At 42.1% G+C, this 16599-nt stretch overlaps 2 protein-coding genes across 2 annotated transcripts; both read right to left on the bottom strand.

The window, feature by feature from the left end:
• Positions 1–672: 672 nt before the first annotated feature.
• chmp7 (charged multivesicular body protein 7) lies at positions 673–5936 on the bottom strand. Its single transcript, XM_086112388.1, has 10 exons — positions 5510–5936; positions 4399–4570; positions 3642–3827; positions 3406–3539; positions 3136–3184; positions 2920–3039; positions 2733–2831; positions 2595–2652; positions 1338–1536; positions 673–1253 (listed from the first exon to the last, which is right to left on the bottom strand). Exons 1-9 carry the CDS (start codon positions 5770–5772, stop codon positions 1346–1348), a joined length of 1272 nt encoding a protein of 423 aa, XP_085968514.1. The 5' UTR covers positions 5773–5936; the 3' UTR covers positions 673–1253; positions 1338–1345.
• Positions 5937–7610: 1674 nt separating this feature from the next.
• lgi3 (leucine-rich repeat LGI family, member 3) lies at positions 7611–14738 on the bottom strand. Its single transcript, XM_086112376.1, has 9 exons — positions 14442–14738; positions 13710–13781; positions 12100–12171; positions 11532–11603; positions 10761–10832; positions 10464–10633; positions 10204–10368; positions 10021–10111; positions 7611–9285 (listed from the first exon to the last, which is right to left on the bottom strand). Exons 1-9 carry the CDS (start codon positions 14642–14644, stop codon positions 8556–8558), a joined length of 1647 nt encoding a protein of 548 aa, XP_085968502.1. The 5' UTR covers positions 14645–14738; the 3' UTR covers positions 7611–8555.
• Between the last annotated feature and the right edge of the window lie 1861 nt (positions 14739–16599).

Here is a 16599-nt window from a genome sequence, read left to right as displayed (position 1 = left end):
TTAGCTGAAAAAAACGACCATGTATAGTAAGGCGTTTTTGGACGAAATTTTTAGCCGAAAAAAAACGACCATGTATAGTAAGCCGTTTTTAGATGAGAAAAACGACCATGTATAGTAAGCCGTTTTTGACCGAAAAAAACGACCATGTATAGTAAGGCATTTTTGGACGAAATTTTTTGCGGAAAAAAACGACCATGTATAGTAAGGCGTTTTTAGCCGAAAAAAACCGACCATGTAGGGTAAGGCGTTTTTAGCCGAAAAAAACGACCATGTAGAGTAAGGCCTTTTTAGCTGAAAAAGACGACCATGTATAGTTAGGCCTTTTTAGCTGAAAAAGACGACCATGTATAGTTAGGCGTTTTGAGACCAAAAAAACAACCATGTATAGTAAGGCGTTTTTAGATGAAAAAAACGACCATGTATTGGAAGGCGTTTTAACGCGAAAAAAAACGACGACTGGAAAAAATCTAAGTGCAAAGTCGAGTCAAAGTCCTCAATTTGGTGCAGTGCAAAGCAGCGGCCCCTGGTGGTCACAGTTGTAAACACGCGTAAACTCTGAAAATGAAGATGTAAAGAGGGCAAACGAGTGTAGAGAATACAACCACCACCAACGCTCGACTACATCATCAAATAGATGACCCCCCCCCCCCCCCCCACAAAAAAAACCATCAGTATGATTAAAATATATTTTATTTGCAGAAAATATTGAGTAAAACTCACTTCTTTGTCTTGATGAGTATACTCAAGTGAGACATGTAGTTTGGTATGAAACATTTGGCAAACAAGATTAAGACAGGAAAAGAAACACTAACCTTTAATACAACTATACACTCAAGGACAAACTTTTTCTTTTTTTTTTTGTCAAAGTCATTCTAAATTAATAGCATGCTCACTGGTGGCATACCAAGGAGGATACAGTATTTCAGAAACACTCATTAAAATGTTGACGTCACACAAGCTTCACATTCAAATGCGAGAAAAGTGTAATGTTTCCTCTTTTCTTCTTTGGCATGCATCCACAGCAAGGGCATTTAGAATTTGGACTGAATGAAGTAAAGTGCGTTTATACCTTTTTACGTATACTGTAGTGTTTTTTTTGTTTTGTTTTTTTAATAATGTCTTTACTTTGTGACAACTTGAGTCTTACTATTGCGCATTGAGCTAACCACTCCCAGCTTTACATAGTAAAAATTCCAGGTCACTTTGTTTGCCTCTGCAATGCAAAAAGCTCCTTTTCTTGCGCTGCAGGAGTCCTACATGTGTCAGAAAAACACAATGCATCATTTTTAGATTTGTGGTTACAATTCCATTAAAAATGGTGGAAAATGACAACCTACCTAAATCTTTAGAGAATCAGCTGCTTGAGTTGTTCTTCCAGCTGCTTGGCGCTATTATTCAGGTCCGTGTGAGGGACGGCAGGCAATGAATCCAGCAAGTCGTCACCCGGGATACTCGGCAGGACCAAGCTTGGAACCTCAGGACCCGTGCTGGATTCATCCAACAGTGATCGCAGTTCTTCCTCCAACTCATCATCATCTACAAAAGTAAATAAATAATAATCCTCAAATAGTAGTTGCTTGCATGCTGCTTATGGCTTTTTTTTCAGTCAGTGTGTGAGTGCATCTGATTCAGCCAAAATAGAGTCCAGCTGTTCTAGTAGGCTTTTTCTGACATTTTGTTTATTTCTAGCAGAAGCCAGAGGTTGTGTGATCACACTTCTATTTAACATGATTCCCTCCGCCTTGACTAAGACCCTGTTCCACCAAAATAAATAAATAGATAGATTGAAAGATAGATAGATCACTAAACTGCCCAAAAGGATGATCCCGGGCCACAACTAATTCTCCGTGGTGTTTGAAAGATTTTCCCTTTTGATTGTTTTTCATAGAAATATTTACTGCAATAATGACTTTACTGTTGCATGAGTGTGATAGACTTAAGGTGTGTCCAAATTCAGGTGTGTCGCTGTTTTAGGAATGGAACTTGGTCACAAACAGAGGACCCTGCCTTGTGCGATGGAATCTTTAAAGGGTATGTCAATTCGGACTGGTCTTTTAGTTTGGAAATACATAACTTTGAGAGGCTTGCATCAGAAGAGTTAAAACGAGGGACGGAACTGCAGATGCCATATTCAGATTCTTCTGTGCAATACAGACAAGTACCGAATTCTCAGTCAGAACACATTAAGTTAAAGTGTAACGACGTAGCGCTCGAGCCACGCGTCTACTCTATAAACAAAGGCAAGTGCTGCTGAGCCTCTAGCTTGTAGATGTCATGGGGAACGATGTGGCTTTAGAAGTGTGTCAAACTCAAGCAAACGCGAATATCTGTTTAACACACACACAAAAAAAAATTTGCTGTTTATTTTATCAGAACAAACTATTGATATTGTACTTTCCTGACAAAAAAAAAAAAAAAAGAGAGGTCAGTGTTGACATATGTGAACCTTAGAATATTCATTAAGAATTCTGGGACACCCTGCAAATAAGAGAGCTCCTTCATCTAATAGGTTTTGCGGTCGAGTGTATAAAACCACCGCTGGCCGCTCGTTAAGAAATGACAGTAGAGTTGATGTTAAGAGGAGAGCAACTTACCTGTTGTGGTCACTGCCCCAGATATGGCTTGGTTCACCTCATTTTGTTTGTCACATAACTAGTTCAAGGACACAGGATTTGTTTCGAAGGTCAAAGGAAATCAAAAGTATGCAAGAAATACTTTTGAAATGAACTTGCCTCCTGGATTTGATCAAGAAGGCTTTCGGCACCTTCCACCGTCACATCCTTGAGAGAAAGTCTGAGGCTGGCCATTCCCGCTTGGTACGCTTGTAGAACCTTCACGAGACCCAATCTCAGCATTGACGGACAATCTCGTAGGCATCAAAGTTGATTTTCAGTCTATTTGTATTTTGTGACAGCCTACCATTTTATCAGTCTTTGACTGGGCTATGCGATCCAGGATGCCTCTAATGGACTCCAGCTGTCCGAACAAGTTGTCTGCTCTCTTTTCCACCCTTTTCCGACCTCTCAAACACCTCAGTGCCTGTTGATGGCACAATAAATAGGAACAACAAACGTAACGAATTTAGGGCGTTCCTTGTTGCCTTTAATTATGTTGTGGCGCATCTTCAGGATTCACCTGTGTTTTTTTCCCTTCTCGAAGTAGAAGTCTTGCTTCTTCTCTGCACCTGAACACAAGCAATGTAAAGCAGCTTTAAAAGACATTTTTTTCCTCCAGCAATTGCGTGTGAATCCTCTGTGGGTGGCTGTGAGCAAGCAGTAAAACAAACAAAGAAATGAGGTGTATCGTCGGGTCATTCCATGCCAAATCACCAAATTCAACCAAATAGGTTTTGATTTTCGTGAAACTTATTTATTTATTATTAATGTTATTATTAGTTGGAAGTACTTATCAGCCTCCAGGCCCAGTTTCTCCAGACGCTCCTCCAGCAGTTTATCACTACGCTGTAACTGGTAGATTCCGATATCAACTTCACTGACGGTGGAGACACGAATCTGCCCAGGTTGGCAAAATTTAACAATCTGTATTTAACCCAAAACAAAAAAACAATATAAAATGACAGCTACGGTGGGGAAAAAGAAAAATGAGAAGTCATTTGGGGAGTCATGCATTCCGTCCTTTACCTTTTCCCCCTCATGCAAGGAAACCGCCACTTGTTTCTCCCTCTGCAGCTGCAGAAGTGCCATGCACAGGGTACTTTCATCGGCACACACAGTGGAGGTGAGTGTACACAGCTCTTGAAATGACATGACAGGGTGACATGCAAATTCACTGCTTTGGTAAATCCTGAGCACTTCGGCTGCTTTCTCCTGGAAAGAACAACAAAGCTTGGAGTTACCGTAAAAAAGAGCACACATGGAGAAAATGGCTCCTCTGTTTGTTTGTGGTTGATCAACTGATCAGCTGAAGTAAAGATGCTCAAAAATGTTTTGAATGGCGTATTACTTTTCAGTGAGATAAAAAGAGCCAAAGTTGAACACAAACATTCCAGTGACACTGGCTGACCATAAATATCAATTGTGTAATCACACAAAGGATTTTGATTTTATGGTAAGGGAATTTATATTCTATTTCATATTTTGTATGTGTAATTTGTTAAGCATGTAAACTGGGTGACGCACTGTCTTGCAAAATTAAAGACAATGTTATTCGAATTATTTTGTCAGTGTATGAAAATATCCAGTGGTGGGGTACACAATGAAATCTCGTTTAGGGTACTACAGGTTATTGAGGGCCTCCGGTGATGCAAAAACAATTAAAACACCACAATAATTACAAAACACACTCATGGAGTTAATTGTTTAGGGGCACACAGAGCTGGAATCTGACAAGATATGTATAAATATTGCATAGAATCACATATGACAGTGAGCAACGCACCTTCACCAGTTCGGTGACAACAAAAGACTCTTCCAAAGGTACTCGGTTTCCTCCCAGCAGTGAGGAGAAGGTCCACTTGAGAGGCTTCACCAGCAGGAGGCCAACACCCCATGACAGCCAGCCGCAATCAACATTGGCAGCAAACTCAGACTCCCTCTGAAGCTTCCCACATCTGGATGAGGCGAAAGGGAAATACAGCAGAACCTGGATTTAACTGACCCAGAAACAACAGAATGAAAATAGAGTCCAGTCCACTCAAAACACTCCTTTATAGAGTAGCTGTGAAAAATCTGTTCGCTGCAGGATTAAGCGCTGTTGTTTCCTGGCACTGTGGCACAATCAACAGATAGAGACTGACATGTATTTCCGGATTGAGCTGCTGTATGGCGGCCTTGCTGGTGGGGATATTTTCCCATCAAAGGCAATGCATGGACATACATGGTAGCCATGCTGGCAGGGGTGATAGTCCCAGACGAGGCAACGGAAAGGATGCACATTAGCTAAGCATCGCCGCCAGGCATGCAGCTCAAAAGGAATGTCACATCTGCATATTCATACTTATGGCTGTTGTTTACTGGAACGCGTTCCCATCATGTAGTACATGTACATGTCTCTTGTACATGCTATTACAGAGTATACAGTTGTTGTTGTTTGGTCAAGTCTATCAAGTGATCTATGGCAACGGAACATAAAAGCAAAAGCACCAGCAAGGTAAGTTTGGACAAACCTGAGCACTTTTCAAATTGTTTCAAGCGTTTTTTAATTTTCATCTACAATAATTTTGCACTGCAAGGGCATTCCTTAGGCCACAAAAAAGTACCAAAATGTAACTTTGTATAACATTAAATGTTATTAGGTGGACTCGAGCACACAGTTTCCATGTAAACAAACACCAGTTTCACTGTCGCGGATGTCGCGCACCTATTTCATGCAAAGGCTCATGGATCGATTAGAATGTTAGTACAAATTAATTAATCTAAATTTACATGCATGTATGTATATTTGGTGGGAGGAATCTGGGGTATGCGGAGTAAAGCCACATTTGCATGAGGAGAACGTGCAAACATTCACAAATATATTATTGACACCCTCCAGTACATTTTTTATTTACCTAGACATGGATTGGATGACAGTCGTCAAGCCCAGAGGAGATTTTTCTTTCCTCCTGAAGGTTTTGTTGAGGTCCTGCAGATTGACACACACGGAACGGCGGTCCCTGCAGCTTTGTACGACCAGAGTCGTCCAGAAGTCCATTTTACTGTCCCAGTCCATTGTGTTCACGTCGCGGTACTCTTTGAAGTCAGAGAACAGAAAATTCATTCGTTCGTCGTCGTCCCATTCGGAAGGCAGCGTGGTTTCGACAGCGCTTGACATGTTTTTTCCAATATAGTTAGGCAGTCAGTGAGCGCTAGCGCACTTGATGACAACGGGAAGTTGGTGCGGCACTTCCGGTGACAGCTGGAGATTCCGGAAGTCGACGCCGTAGCCGCAAATCTTATTTATTTACTTGCAACCTCCTCGTTCCTTCCCCCTGTTAGATCATCGAAGAGACCAGGAGATCAACAAAGCAGTGAGGAGGGACAAATTTCGTCACTTGATGGAGACGGCAACTGCGGAGACGTCACACAAATTTCAGCGCGTCACAAAACCGTTTTTATCATGCGTCCCACTCAAGAATATGTACAAATGATCCCCAATCAGAACCATAACCAGGTTTCCTATTGCTATCGTTACAGTATTTACCAAATAGTTTTTACCGTTTTAGCATCTAGATGGGTGGAGCCTGATGTCAGAGTTTGATTTTGAGGATTGACATGAAAACCAGGTCGAGGGCTTGTTCCAAGTTGCTTGCACCTTCAGTTGTGTTTGTAGTAGCAGGAGTTTTGGTTGTAATTCTATAACCACATTTTATTTAGCGGTGCGTGGGCTGTACATGTATCGAATCACAAATACGCAATTTTGGATTTTGACCTACTAAATGCCTGAGTGTCAAATACCCATTCTTTGTCTGGTCATCAGCATAGATATACACTAAGTAAATCAAAGCAAGACACTTTTTTTTCTCAGGGGCTACAGAGCATTTATTCATAATCCGCTGTCAATAAATGTACATTGTAACACTGGAAAAACGGTTTCTAACTGACAACACATAATCATGCTAAGCACTAATGTATATTACATTAGTGCTTAGCATGATTATGTGGTTATCAATGGACAATTGGAATGGTAATGGTCTGTCTCTTGTATGGCGCGTTTCTACCTTTGTTTTAAGCCACTTGACATGTTAAAGTGTGTGTTGTTACTGAATAAAAATGAAGACAGACAAAGGGATATCTGATACCATACAAATATATTCCAAAATGTAAAGTACTGAACAGATAACACTGGTCAAGAATTGATTACTAATTTTAACCAGAGATGTAAATAAACTTTTCTAGATTTTATTTATTATTCATCCATCCATCCATCCATTTTCCGAACCGCTTGATCCTCACTAGGGTCGCGGGGGGTGCTGGAGCCTATCCCAGCCGTCTCCGGGCAGTAGGCGGGGGACACCCTGAATCAGTTGCCAGCCAATCGCAGGGCACACAGAGACGAACAACCATCCACGCCCACACTCACACCTAGGGACAATTTAGAGCATCCAATCAGCCTGCCATGCATGTTTTTGGAATGTGGGAGGAAACCGGAGCACCCGGAGAAAACCCACGCAGGCCCGGGGAGAACATGCAAACTCCACACAGGGAGGCCGGAGCTGGAATCGAACCCGGTACCTCTGCACTGTGAAGCCGACGTGCTAACCACTGGACTACCGGGCCGCCCTTTATTATTCATATATATATATATATGGGCGGCTCGGTAGTCCAGTGGTTAGCACGTCGGCTTCACAGTGCAGAGGTACCGGGTTCGATTCCAGCTCCGGCCTCCCTGTGTGGAGTTTGCATGTTCTCCCCGGGCCTGCGTGGGTTTTCTCCGGATGCTCCGGTTTCCTCCCACATTCCAAAAACATGCATGGCAGGCTGATTGGACGCTCTAAATTGTCCCTAGGTGTGAGTGTGGGCGTGAATGGTTGTTCGTCTCTGTGTGCCCTGCGATTGGCTGGCAACTGATTCAGGGTGTCCCCCGCCTACTGCCCGAAGACGGCTGGGATAGGCTCCAGCACCCCCCGCGACCCTAGTGAGGATCAAGCAGTTCTGAAGATGGATGGATGGATGGATGGATATATATATATATATATATATATATATATACCTGTATTTTTTTATTTATTTTTTTGCGGCTGAGACAGAATCTGTCCCCGTTTTTCTCTTGTACATAAAAATATCTTCACCATTGGTTTAGTAATATTTTCGAATTAAGGTTTAGGTTCAGGAACGGGGATTCTTTTCCTGAAACGTTAAAGCTATGTATTACAATGCATGTCAAAATCCGTATTGTGCAAGCTTTTATAGGTCACACTTAAATACACACACAAAAAAGAAAATATCTCCAAAACTTCACCTGCAAGAAAAAAAAAGTTTCTTGAATCAGCGTCAAAAACACTTGAGGGACACATTAAGCCATCTCTGATTAAAATGTGTAATTTTAGCTTTTTAAAATTTTACACGCTTAAATAAAAGTACCAGGTATCAAACAAAAGAGCATTATCCGGTAACTGATTCAATACACGAACATGCATTTCAACAATAGCAATATGTACAGAAAGAATAACTTGGCATTTCAATCAGCATGGCACTAAGGCTCTATTTTAACATGAATGTAAGATTTCCAAAGATAATTCATAAAATAGATTTTAATTTTTTTTGTTAGCCATTGAAAACGTGTGAAATAACAAAACTTCCCTACAGGTGTGGAAAATTTCATATATTTCAGTACAGTAGTTCAAATCAAAACGTGAAAGTCGTCCAGATTCATTATACCTTCCCAATTTCTCGGTTTCCATTATCTGTAAGCTCTAATCATCAAAATTATACAAATCCATGATTTTAATATTTGTGTGTATATGGAGCTATATACAGTAATACACAAATTTATTTTTGAATTTTCAAAATAATTTAGAGTTTTCCACAACTTAAATATTGAGATGCACTAAAATATGCCTGCACTTTTTCATTTTTTGTTCTTGTGGTTGGCACGTCATATTATCCGTCACATTTCTACTTGGCACTGAGATCGACCAGCAGGTGCTCGTAGGCCAGCGAATTTCCCTTGAAGCTGGCAGCCAGCATAATGTCCTTGTTGTCGACTGACACCAAGCTGAAGGCCCTCGGGGCTCTCAAATTGAGTTCCTGAAATGGCTGAAACCGCTGAGTGAGATCATCCCACAAGTACACTCTGGAAAAAGAGAAATCGCTCCCAAGGGTGAGATACTGCCGAAGGCCCACCGTGAAGGGATACACAACCATGGAGCCCCGAGAGGGAAGAGTCTGGATCTCGATGAAACGCTGGCCTTCCCAGCGGAGTATCTTTGAGTCACCAATGAAGCGTGTGAGGCAAAGGTAAAGCGCCTTCCGAACCCAGAAGTGTTTGACCATCTGCACATCGGCTTGCTCTGTGATTTGGGAGAGGAAATCAAACTGCTTCTGCCCTCGGTTCCACTGGTAAATCACCGGTGGTTGAGTGGAGCTGGAGAGGATGAGGTGAGGCTTTCCTCCGACATCGAGGAACTCTACATGGGTGTCGCGGTGCCAAGGGTGGAGCGACTGGTGGGAGTAAAAGCCATTGCTGTTCCATCGATAAATGCTGGTTGAACCGGCCTTCGAACTGTCTACTACTACAAAATAGCATTCACCATCCAGTTGGAACGTCTCCACAAAGTTGGGCTTTCTCACTCGAGTAGTATCAATGTCTTGTATCTTCACAAAGCGAAGAGGGTCCTCTTCCCACCTGCAGTTTTAAGAAAACCCTTATGGTGCCGTGGTGTCACAGTTCATACATTTTTGATGGAAACGCATCTGTTTCAGGCCATAATCTCTGTAGTGTTTTCATGTCAATCTAGCGGCCAAAAGGGTTAATTAGATGAGGAGGACATTATTTTTTTTCTGGCGTTGTCCTAGCAGACAGAGGTGACACTAAGACTGCCGGAAAAAAAATCATTCCATTTCAAAATGAGGCTGTAAGATGTAACACAAATATGAAGCGCTATGAATACATCCCGGATGCACTGTACTGTATATCGATAGCTCCTGAACAATTTTACTTCAGCACACACCAGGGAATCCGCTGTTCTTTGCACGCTATCGTAGTGGCTGCAAGTTCATTCAAAGTTCATTTTCCCTTTGTTCTGCAAAGTGGAGGTGCAACGGTATATCTACGTCATTGCTTCACTTAAAACTACAGATCTGGATGGAGCGGACTTTCTGTCTTTATCCTCAAAGACATGCAGCTAAGAAGTGCTCGGTGATGTGTGCCGTGCCTCTGTTATTACTTATTCCAGTAACCATTGGCATACATCATTGTCACGCATCTTTGACCCCGAGTCCACCTGATTTTCAAAACAAATCTTCTTTCGAACTCTTATGGTCAATCCGAATATTATTATTATTTTGTTTATTTAAAGGTTTAGATCTTAAAACCAAAATAGAGAGTTTCTACGTGGGAACCGCAGTGTGAATAGCTTACTTGTAGATGTGAGATCCACCAAAAAGTTGAGCCACAACCATGTAAAGTGTGTTGTTTATCACCACTGGTTTGCAGTACAGAGCTGACCGAGCTGCCAAGACAAACCGTACAAAAGCACAACAGGTTAAAAGGCACAGCAAACAAAAAGAATGGAATTCACACAGATTCGATGCCATAACTTACAGGGAATATTATGAAATGTCCTAAATGTCATTTCAACATGATCCCACACATAAAGAGTGCAGAACCCTGATTCAGGTTGAGAAAAGACAACAAACTGATCCCCGCTGAACTCGTAAGACTCCACAGACACAGACTGGAAAGGAAACGTTTCATAAATGGCAAAATCTAGAAAAAAAGAAAATACAGAGAAGGATAGCAGATCACAAATGACAAACTCGACATGACATTGCACTTCAAATCGAAGAGGAAGAATTTGAAACCTGCACTGATGCAGCTGAAGTCTCTCGGAGCGAGGTCATGGATTCTACGCCCCTGAAATTCAAAGGGACTGGCGCAGTAGGCGGGAGGAACGGAAGTGTTGGTCTTGTCTATCCAGTCAACCAGCCATTTGATCTTACAGTCACAGTGGAAGGAGTTTCCTCGCAGGTCTCTGAAAACAACAAATGCAACTTCAAAGCAATCAGTCATTGACCAAGTCGATTTAGTAGCTGAATGTGGTCGGTAGTGCATTAAACCAAACACAGACAGCTCCAACGCGCTTACAAATCCACACTTACACATCTGTGAGGATGTCCAGATGTTTAAATAGATCTCTGGGCAGCTGCTGCAGGTTGTTGTTTGAGAGGGATCTGAAAAAAGGTCAGTTGGGGATTTAATTATACAGTACGTGCGTATGCACAACTCATATTAAATCGAGACTACAGATATCGAACTTGGCGTATGTTGTTGTTAAATTTACAGGTCATCCTCAGTATACAATTGAGTTCCGTTCATATGGCAGTGACGTGACCCAAAAGTTGGAGCCCACTCTGTTCTGTCACAAATTTACGCTCGTGTAATGGGTAAAGCCATTATTTCAGTAAATTCGGATGAAAAACATTCATTTTCTGATCTGCTTTATCCTCACAACGGTTGTTGGGGGTGCTGGAGCCTATCCCAGCTGTCTTCGGGCAGTAGGTGGGGGACACCCTGAACCGGTTGCCAGCCAATCGCAGGGCACACAGAGACGAACAACCATGCACCTAGGGGAACTTTAGAGTGTTCAATCAGCCTGCCATGCATGTTTTTGGAATGCGGGAGGAAACCGGAGTACCCGGAGAAAACCCACGCAGGCCCGGGGAGAACAATTAACCATAAATATAAAATAAATGGAAGAAAAAACTGAGTATGGCCATGGTAACTGAGTGCGTCTCCTTTTGTCGCACATCAACATATTCTTATGACACGCTTCCATTCAAAGTACCAGGACCGAGAACTCCCTGTACTGTACTACAAAAAGAGCTAGTTTATAGTGCAGAATGGCATGCCGGGAGTGATGACATACTCACAAATGAGTCAGAGATTTTAGTCCACGGAAGGTATACTTTGAGAGAGTTTGGACGTCATTATTCTCGATGAACCTGTGATTAAAAAAAAAAAAAGACATGTTCAGCAGACCAGATTATGTGTTATAAATGCAGGGAAAATGAAGAAAGAAAAAAAAACAAATTTCCAAATGTGGTCAGTGGCAATGATCATCACACACCAAGCCATCCGCTAAAGTGCTTTCTGAAGGCAAATAAATAAAATGCTACATTTGTCATGCCGCATGCATGATGTACTATCCGTCATTGCAGGATTTACAGTTTCATTTTATTATTGGCTGCTCTTTTTTTATTGCTCACCCGAATAATAAGTCAAGCTTGTGAATAAAGCAAACACGATGAGCATGAAAACAATGTGCAAGGTTGCAAATGTCTCAAATTAAAGTAGGATTATGTGTTTTGTCAAATATTGATAATACAAGTTAACAACTCTGACGTAATGTGACATGACATTATCTATGTGCATTGACCAAATCACAACAAATTGCCATAAAGACCGCAACTTTTTAAAAGAAATGATAATTTTGCTCACAGGTACTGCAGGTGATATAGACCAGCGAAAGCGTCATCCGAAATGGTGGAGAATGTGTTCGAGTTCAAAAGTCTGCAGACACAATGAAAGTTGTGAAGGAGATAACTGGAGTAAAAGAATAAAATACAGCAGTACTAAGTGGTTTGATACACTGGATAAACATGCAATAACCTACAGTGGGTTTTCTCTGGGTACTCCGGTTTCTTCCCACATTCCAAAAACATGCATGGCAGGTTGATGGAACACTCTAAATTGTCCCTAGGTGTGAGTGTGAGCGCGATTGGTCTATTGGTCTATGTGTGCCCTGCAATTGGCTGGTAACCAGTTCAGGGTGTCCCACGCCTACTGCCCGAAGACAGCTGGGATAGGCTCCAGCATGGATAAGCGGATCAGAAAATGGATGGATGTAAGGTTAATGTGCTTTACAAGATTCACATCAACTCCATGCAATAACTCCACTTTGCCATCAATTGCAAATGTGCCCAGACTTTAGAGACATCCTGTATATTGTGCAATGCAGTCCTCTGGGGACCTATTTTCATGCCAAGTGCACATTTAGCGCAAAGTGCACTCTACCTGTGCGCATGGGTGGAGTTGTCTTTCTTTTGGCATGTTTGTAGACGGGTGCAGTAAGAAAAGAGTGAACAGAACCGACTTACTTCCTGGCCAATGACAGTCACTCTTCTCATTGTCTTGAAATACAGCGCAGGAGTTGCGTGCACACAGTGCCTGATAATGCGGGAAAAGAAATGGACTCGCCGTAGCAGAATATTGAATTGCACAAAGTACTTTTATAAGGAACTGCAAGCAGATCTTCCACCCGCCCGATGCCCGCTGTTGTCATATTTATCAATGAAATGCAATGCCATCCACCACACATATCAGAATCTGTCTGCCTGCGACTTTACCAAATTCACCAAAATCGCATTACAACACCTCCGCCACAACTTAGACCTGTTTTTACCCGGTCCAAAGTCGAGTCTACTTTCCGTCATCAAATTGTCAGATGTGCTGGGGGCATATGGTAGAAACCATCTTCAGTCTACCTGAATGCCCAGAAAAGTGCAGCGCAATCTGCCAAATTCCCAAACACGGTAAACTAAACTTGTGCCAGCATGAAAATGGCAATGCGCCCTTTTTTACGCCAAGCAAACATGCGCCTGTTTACATAAATGGTACATTACATTTACAATACATATAATGTCAACAGTCTATATATATTAAAAAAAAGAGAGGTTCCAGCAAACAAATGCAGACTTGCACACAAAAATAAGAAAGCATTCATGACTGCATGTGATGGACAATTAGGCCTTTATCAGGGCACAACTGTGGCACTCAGTCATCTGGGATGACACTGAGACAGAAGCACTACTCGTGTTCCTGCTACGTCACCACTGTTTTCAAATGCAATTCATTTCAAGTGGCTGGAGTTGTTTCATTGTCTAAGCACGTTAGAAGGTAGAGGAGATGTATGTTCCTATATACATACCACAAAAACATCAACTGTGTGCAAACCTGGCATTATTGTTTCGGTGTTTTGGGAGGGGCTTAAAGAGAGAAAGCGTTCGGATCTTTGCAAAAAAAGAACACGGATGTTGTCAGACACTTACAGGAACTGGAGTACGTGAAGGTGTGAGAAAGCTCCTTCTGGGATTGCCGTAAATGCTGCATTCACCATCGTCCTGTGCAGAATTCACAAGTGTGATGTTCTTTGGTTTAACAACACTTTTGTTTTTAAACACATTTAGATTTTTTTCATTGATTGTGTTTTTTTACCGTATGTCTTTCATGTTGTGTTTATATGTTCAACAAATCAAACAATCAGATCAATCCGTCAAAGGAGGTTTCCTTGCCAACTGTTGAACCTTCTTTTCTCAGGACACATCTGTCCCGGTTGTCATTGAGGGTCAGAGGCTTTCAAAATTGGGACACACAACTTCATTTCAGGTCACCTTGCTCTTGAAATCCTCGTCCATTGGGGTCGAGGTGACGTGAGCGGAAGCTCTCAACAAACACAACCCCCTTCCCCTTAAATCTCATTTCATTATGTTGAGTGATCCTTCGAGGACTTGCAGATCCAGTTAATCTATTGCGAAGTGCAACAAGATATTGTTGCCATATTCAAGTTTAGCATTTGGGAAGAATGTTAGAAATGCCGCACACGCGCACACATCGCAATTGCTTCATAAAATAGCGTGCTTTCTGTTTTCTCACCTGTTCAAAACATACAGTGCATGAATTTTACTCCTCAGAACATAAAGCAGGGTGACATCACTGATGTGTGCTGTACACAGCTAAGACTTCATACAAGTAAGTGCAGGATGACAGTAGTTTCAACTCACAGAGAAATGATCCCAGGTGGGAAGCTCTTTGGTATTGCCTTCGTATCCACACAAAAGGCACTATCTTTGGTGCACGAACAGGTCGCAGGACAGCGGGGTATGTTGATGGCTTTTTTTGTGTTTGTGTCTCCGGGCAGGCAGAAAGACAGACACAGAAACAGCAAGTAGATCACACTGAGGCATCTTGGTCCAAGCTCCATCATACTTGAGCAGGAGGAGAAGGTGAAGCTGTGCGAGCAGAGAGCAGGTGCCGTGCTGGGGGACAATGAGCACACTGTCTAACAGCCCAGCACTAACGCCGAGTGCCGGGTTGAGAGAGAGAGGGGCTGGGTTAGGGAGTGGGAACGAGAGGGGGGTTCCTGTGTCTGCTGAGTGCTTGGCAGTTTCCCTTGGATTCATGTCCTATGCTGTGAGCAAAAATGAGAAGCAAGAATAATGAGAAATGATGCGTTCTTGTACTGGGACCAGAAGGCAGTACTACTGAATTATTTACTATCCACTCAAAGAGTCCACAAAAGGTAGACAAAAATTGAGGTTTTTATATGTTATAAGAGGCAGCATGTGTCCTGGACTAGTTCTCAGCCAATCGCAGGGCACACATTGCACGTATAGACAGACAAGCATTCATGTGCACATTCATATCTAAGGACAATTTAGAGCAGGGGTGTCAAACTCATTTCACATTGTGGGCCACGTACGGACTCTGTAGATGTCAAGTGGGCCGAACCATTAACATATACCCTATACACATATACCATACTGTGCTATGAATGACCAAAATATCATCTCTTTCCTTTGTTTTGGTCTCAAGAAGCATTGATTGGCGCTTTCATATCATTTGCTGCGTTGGGTCTATCTCGGTGACAGACTGAGACTGTTGTTTTCTTCCCCGATCAAAACAATGTTGTCTTCGACTGTAATCAAAACAGTGTGCCCCCTAGCGTACAATCCACGAATTGCATTTTATTTAAAATATTAATTCTGTGTCTTTAATGCATTTTTTCACTTTTAAATGATCCCGCGGGCCGGATCGAACCTTCTTGGGGGCCGGTTCCGGCCCGCGGGCCGTATGTTTGACACCTCTGATTTAGAGCCTTCAATTAACCAAACTTTTTTCTTTTTTCTTTTTTTTTTTTTATGTGGGAGGAAACCGCAGCACAAGGATACAACCTACCGGTACTCAAACACATGGAGAACATGCAAATTCCACATCGCAGCCTGTATTTGAACCCACGACCTCTGAACCGTGAGGCGGTTGTGCGAACCATTCTGCTAACGTACTCCCTGGTTCGACCTAATTCCATCAAAAATGGTCATTTTAAGCTTGCACAAAAAAGTTTTATTGTTGCATACTTCCAGATACAGTGGGTATAAAAAAAAACAAATACAGCCCTGCTGAAAGGTTTTGGTAACCTCTAATGTGTACATAAATTGAAAACGATAATACTTTCGAGAGGGGGAGTAACAATTTAAAAAATGAGATACTGGGGTTGCACAATTGTGCACATCCTCTAAAATGTGGAGATATTTACACACCTACTAGCATTTAAGAACCTCTGATTAACAATTTTAAAAAAGCTCAATTGTTCTGGTAGGGTTTTCATGATATTTGGAGGACTCTGAAGTGGGCTGTGCTCTCTGTGGGGTTTGTAGGCACAGAGATGGTAAAAAATGGATGGATGCATTATCAGGTTATGTCTCTCTCAAATGCCAGCTGAACCCACTGGGCCTTTCATTTTATGGAGTGTTGTGCCCCTGTTGTCTGAAAACACATATTGCAGAGAGGAAAATTAATTCTCGCACATTGTTAGGCCAAGGAAAGCAGTCACGTCACTTGCCGTTAGATCAGGGGTGGGCAATTATTTTTTGCATAGGGCCACATGAGAACCAGAAAATATTATGGAGGGCCGGATCAAAAGGGTGAACTAAATTCGACATAATATTAATTGGATTTCTTTATTTAAAAAGCAGTATTTTGCATTTCTTGGCACGTTTTTCAGACTTTAAGAGTACATTATTCCGTCGTATCGAACGGGATTTGCTTGACTTGGCGCTACTGCGGGCTTCCGTATCGTCTCCCCCTTCCTCCCTATGCTCTGCAACTTCAAGTAACTGTGCCACCTGGCGTTGAAATGCCTGTCATTACAAGTCCAAATGA

Source organism: Hippocampus guttulatus, chromosome 5 (assembly GCF_054856545.1).
Source record: "Hippocampus guttulatus isolate MCC_2025c chromosome 5, RoL_Hgut_1.0, whole genome shotgun sequence".
NCBI lineage: Eukaryota > Metazoa > Chordata > Actinopteri > Syngnathiformes > Syngnathidae > Hippocampus > Hippocampus guttulatus.
The sequence above is the reverse complement of the archived record's forward strand: the minus strand, read 5'-3'. Positions and strand labels throughout refer to the sequence as shown.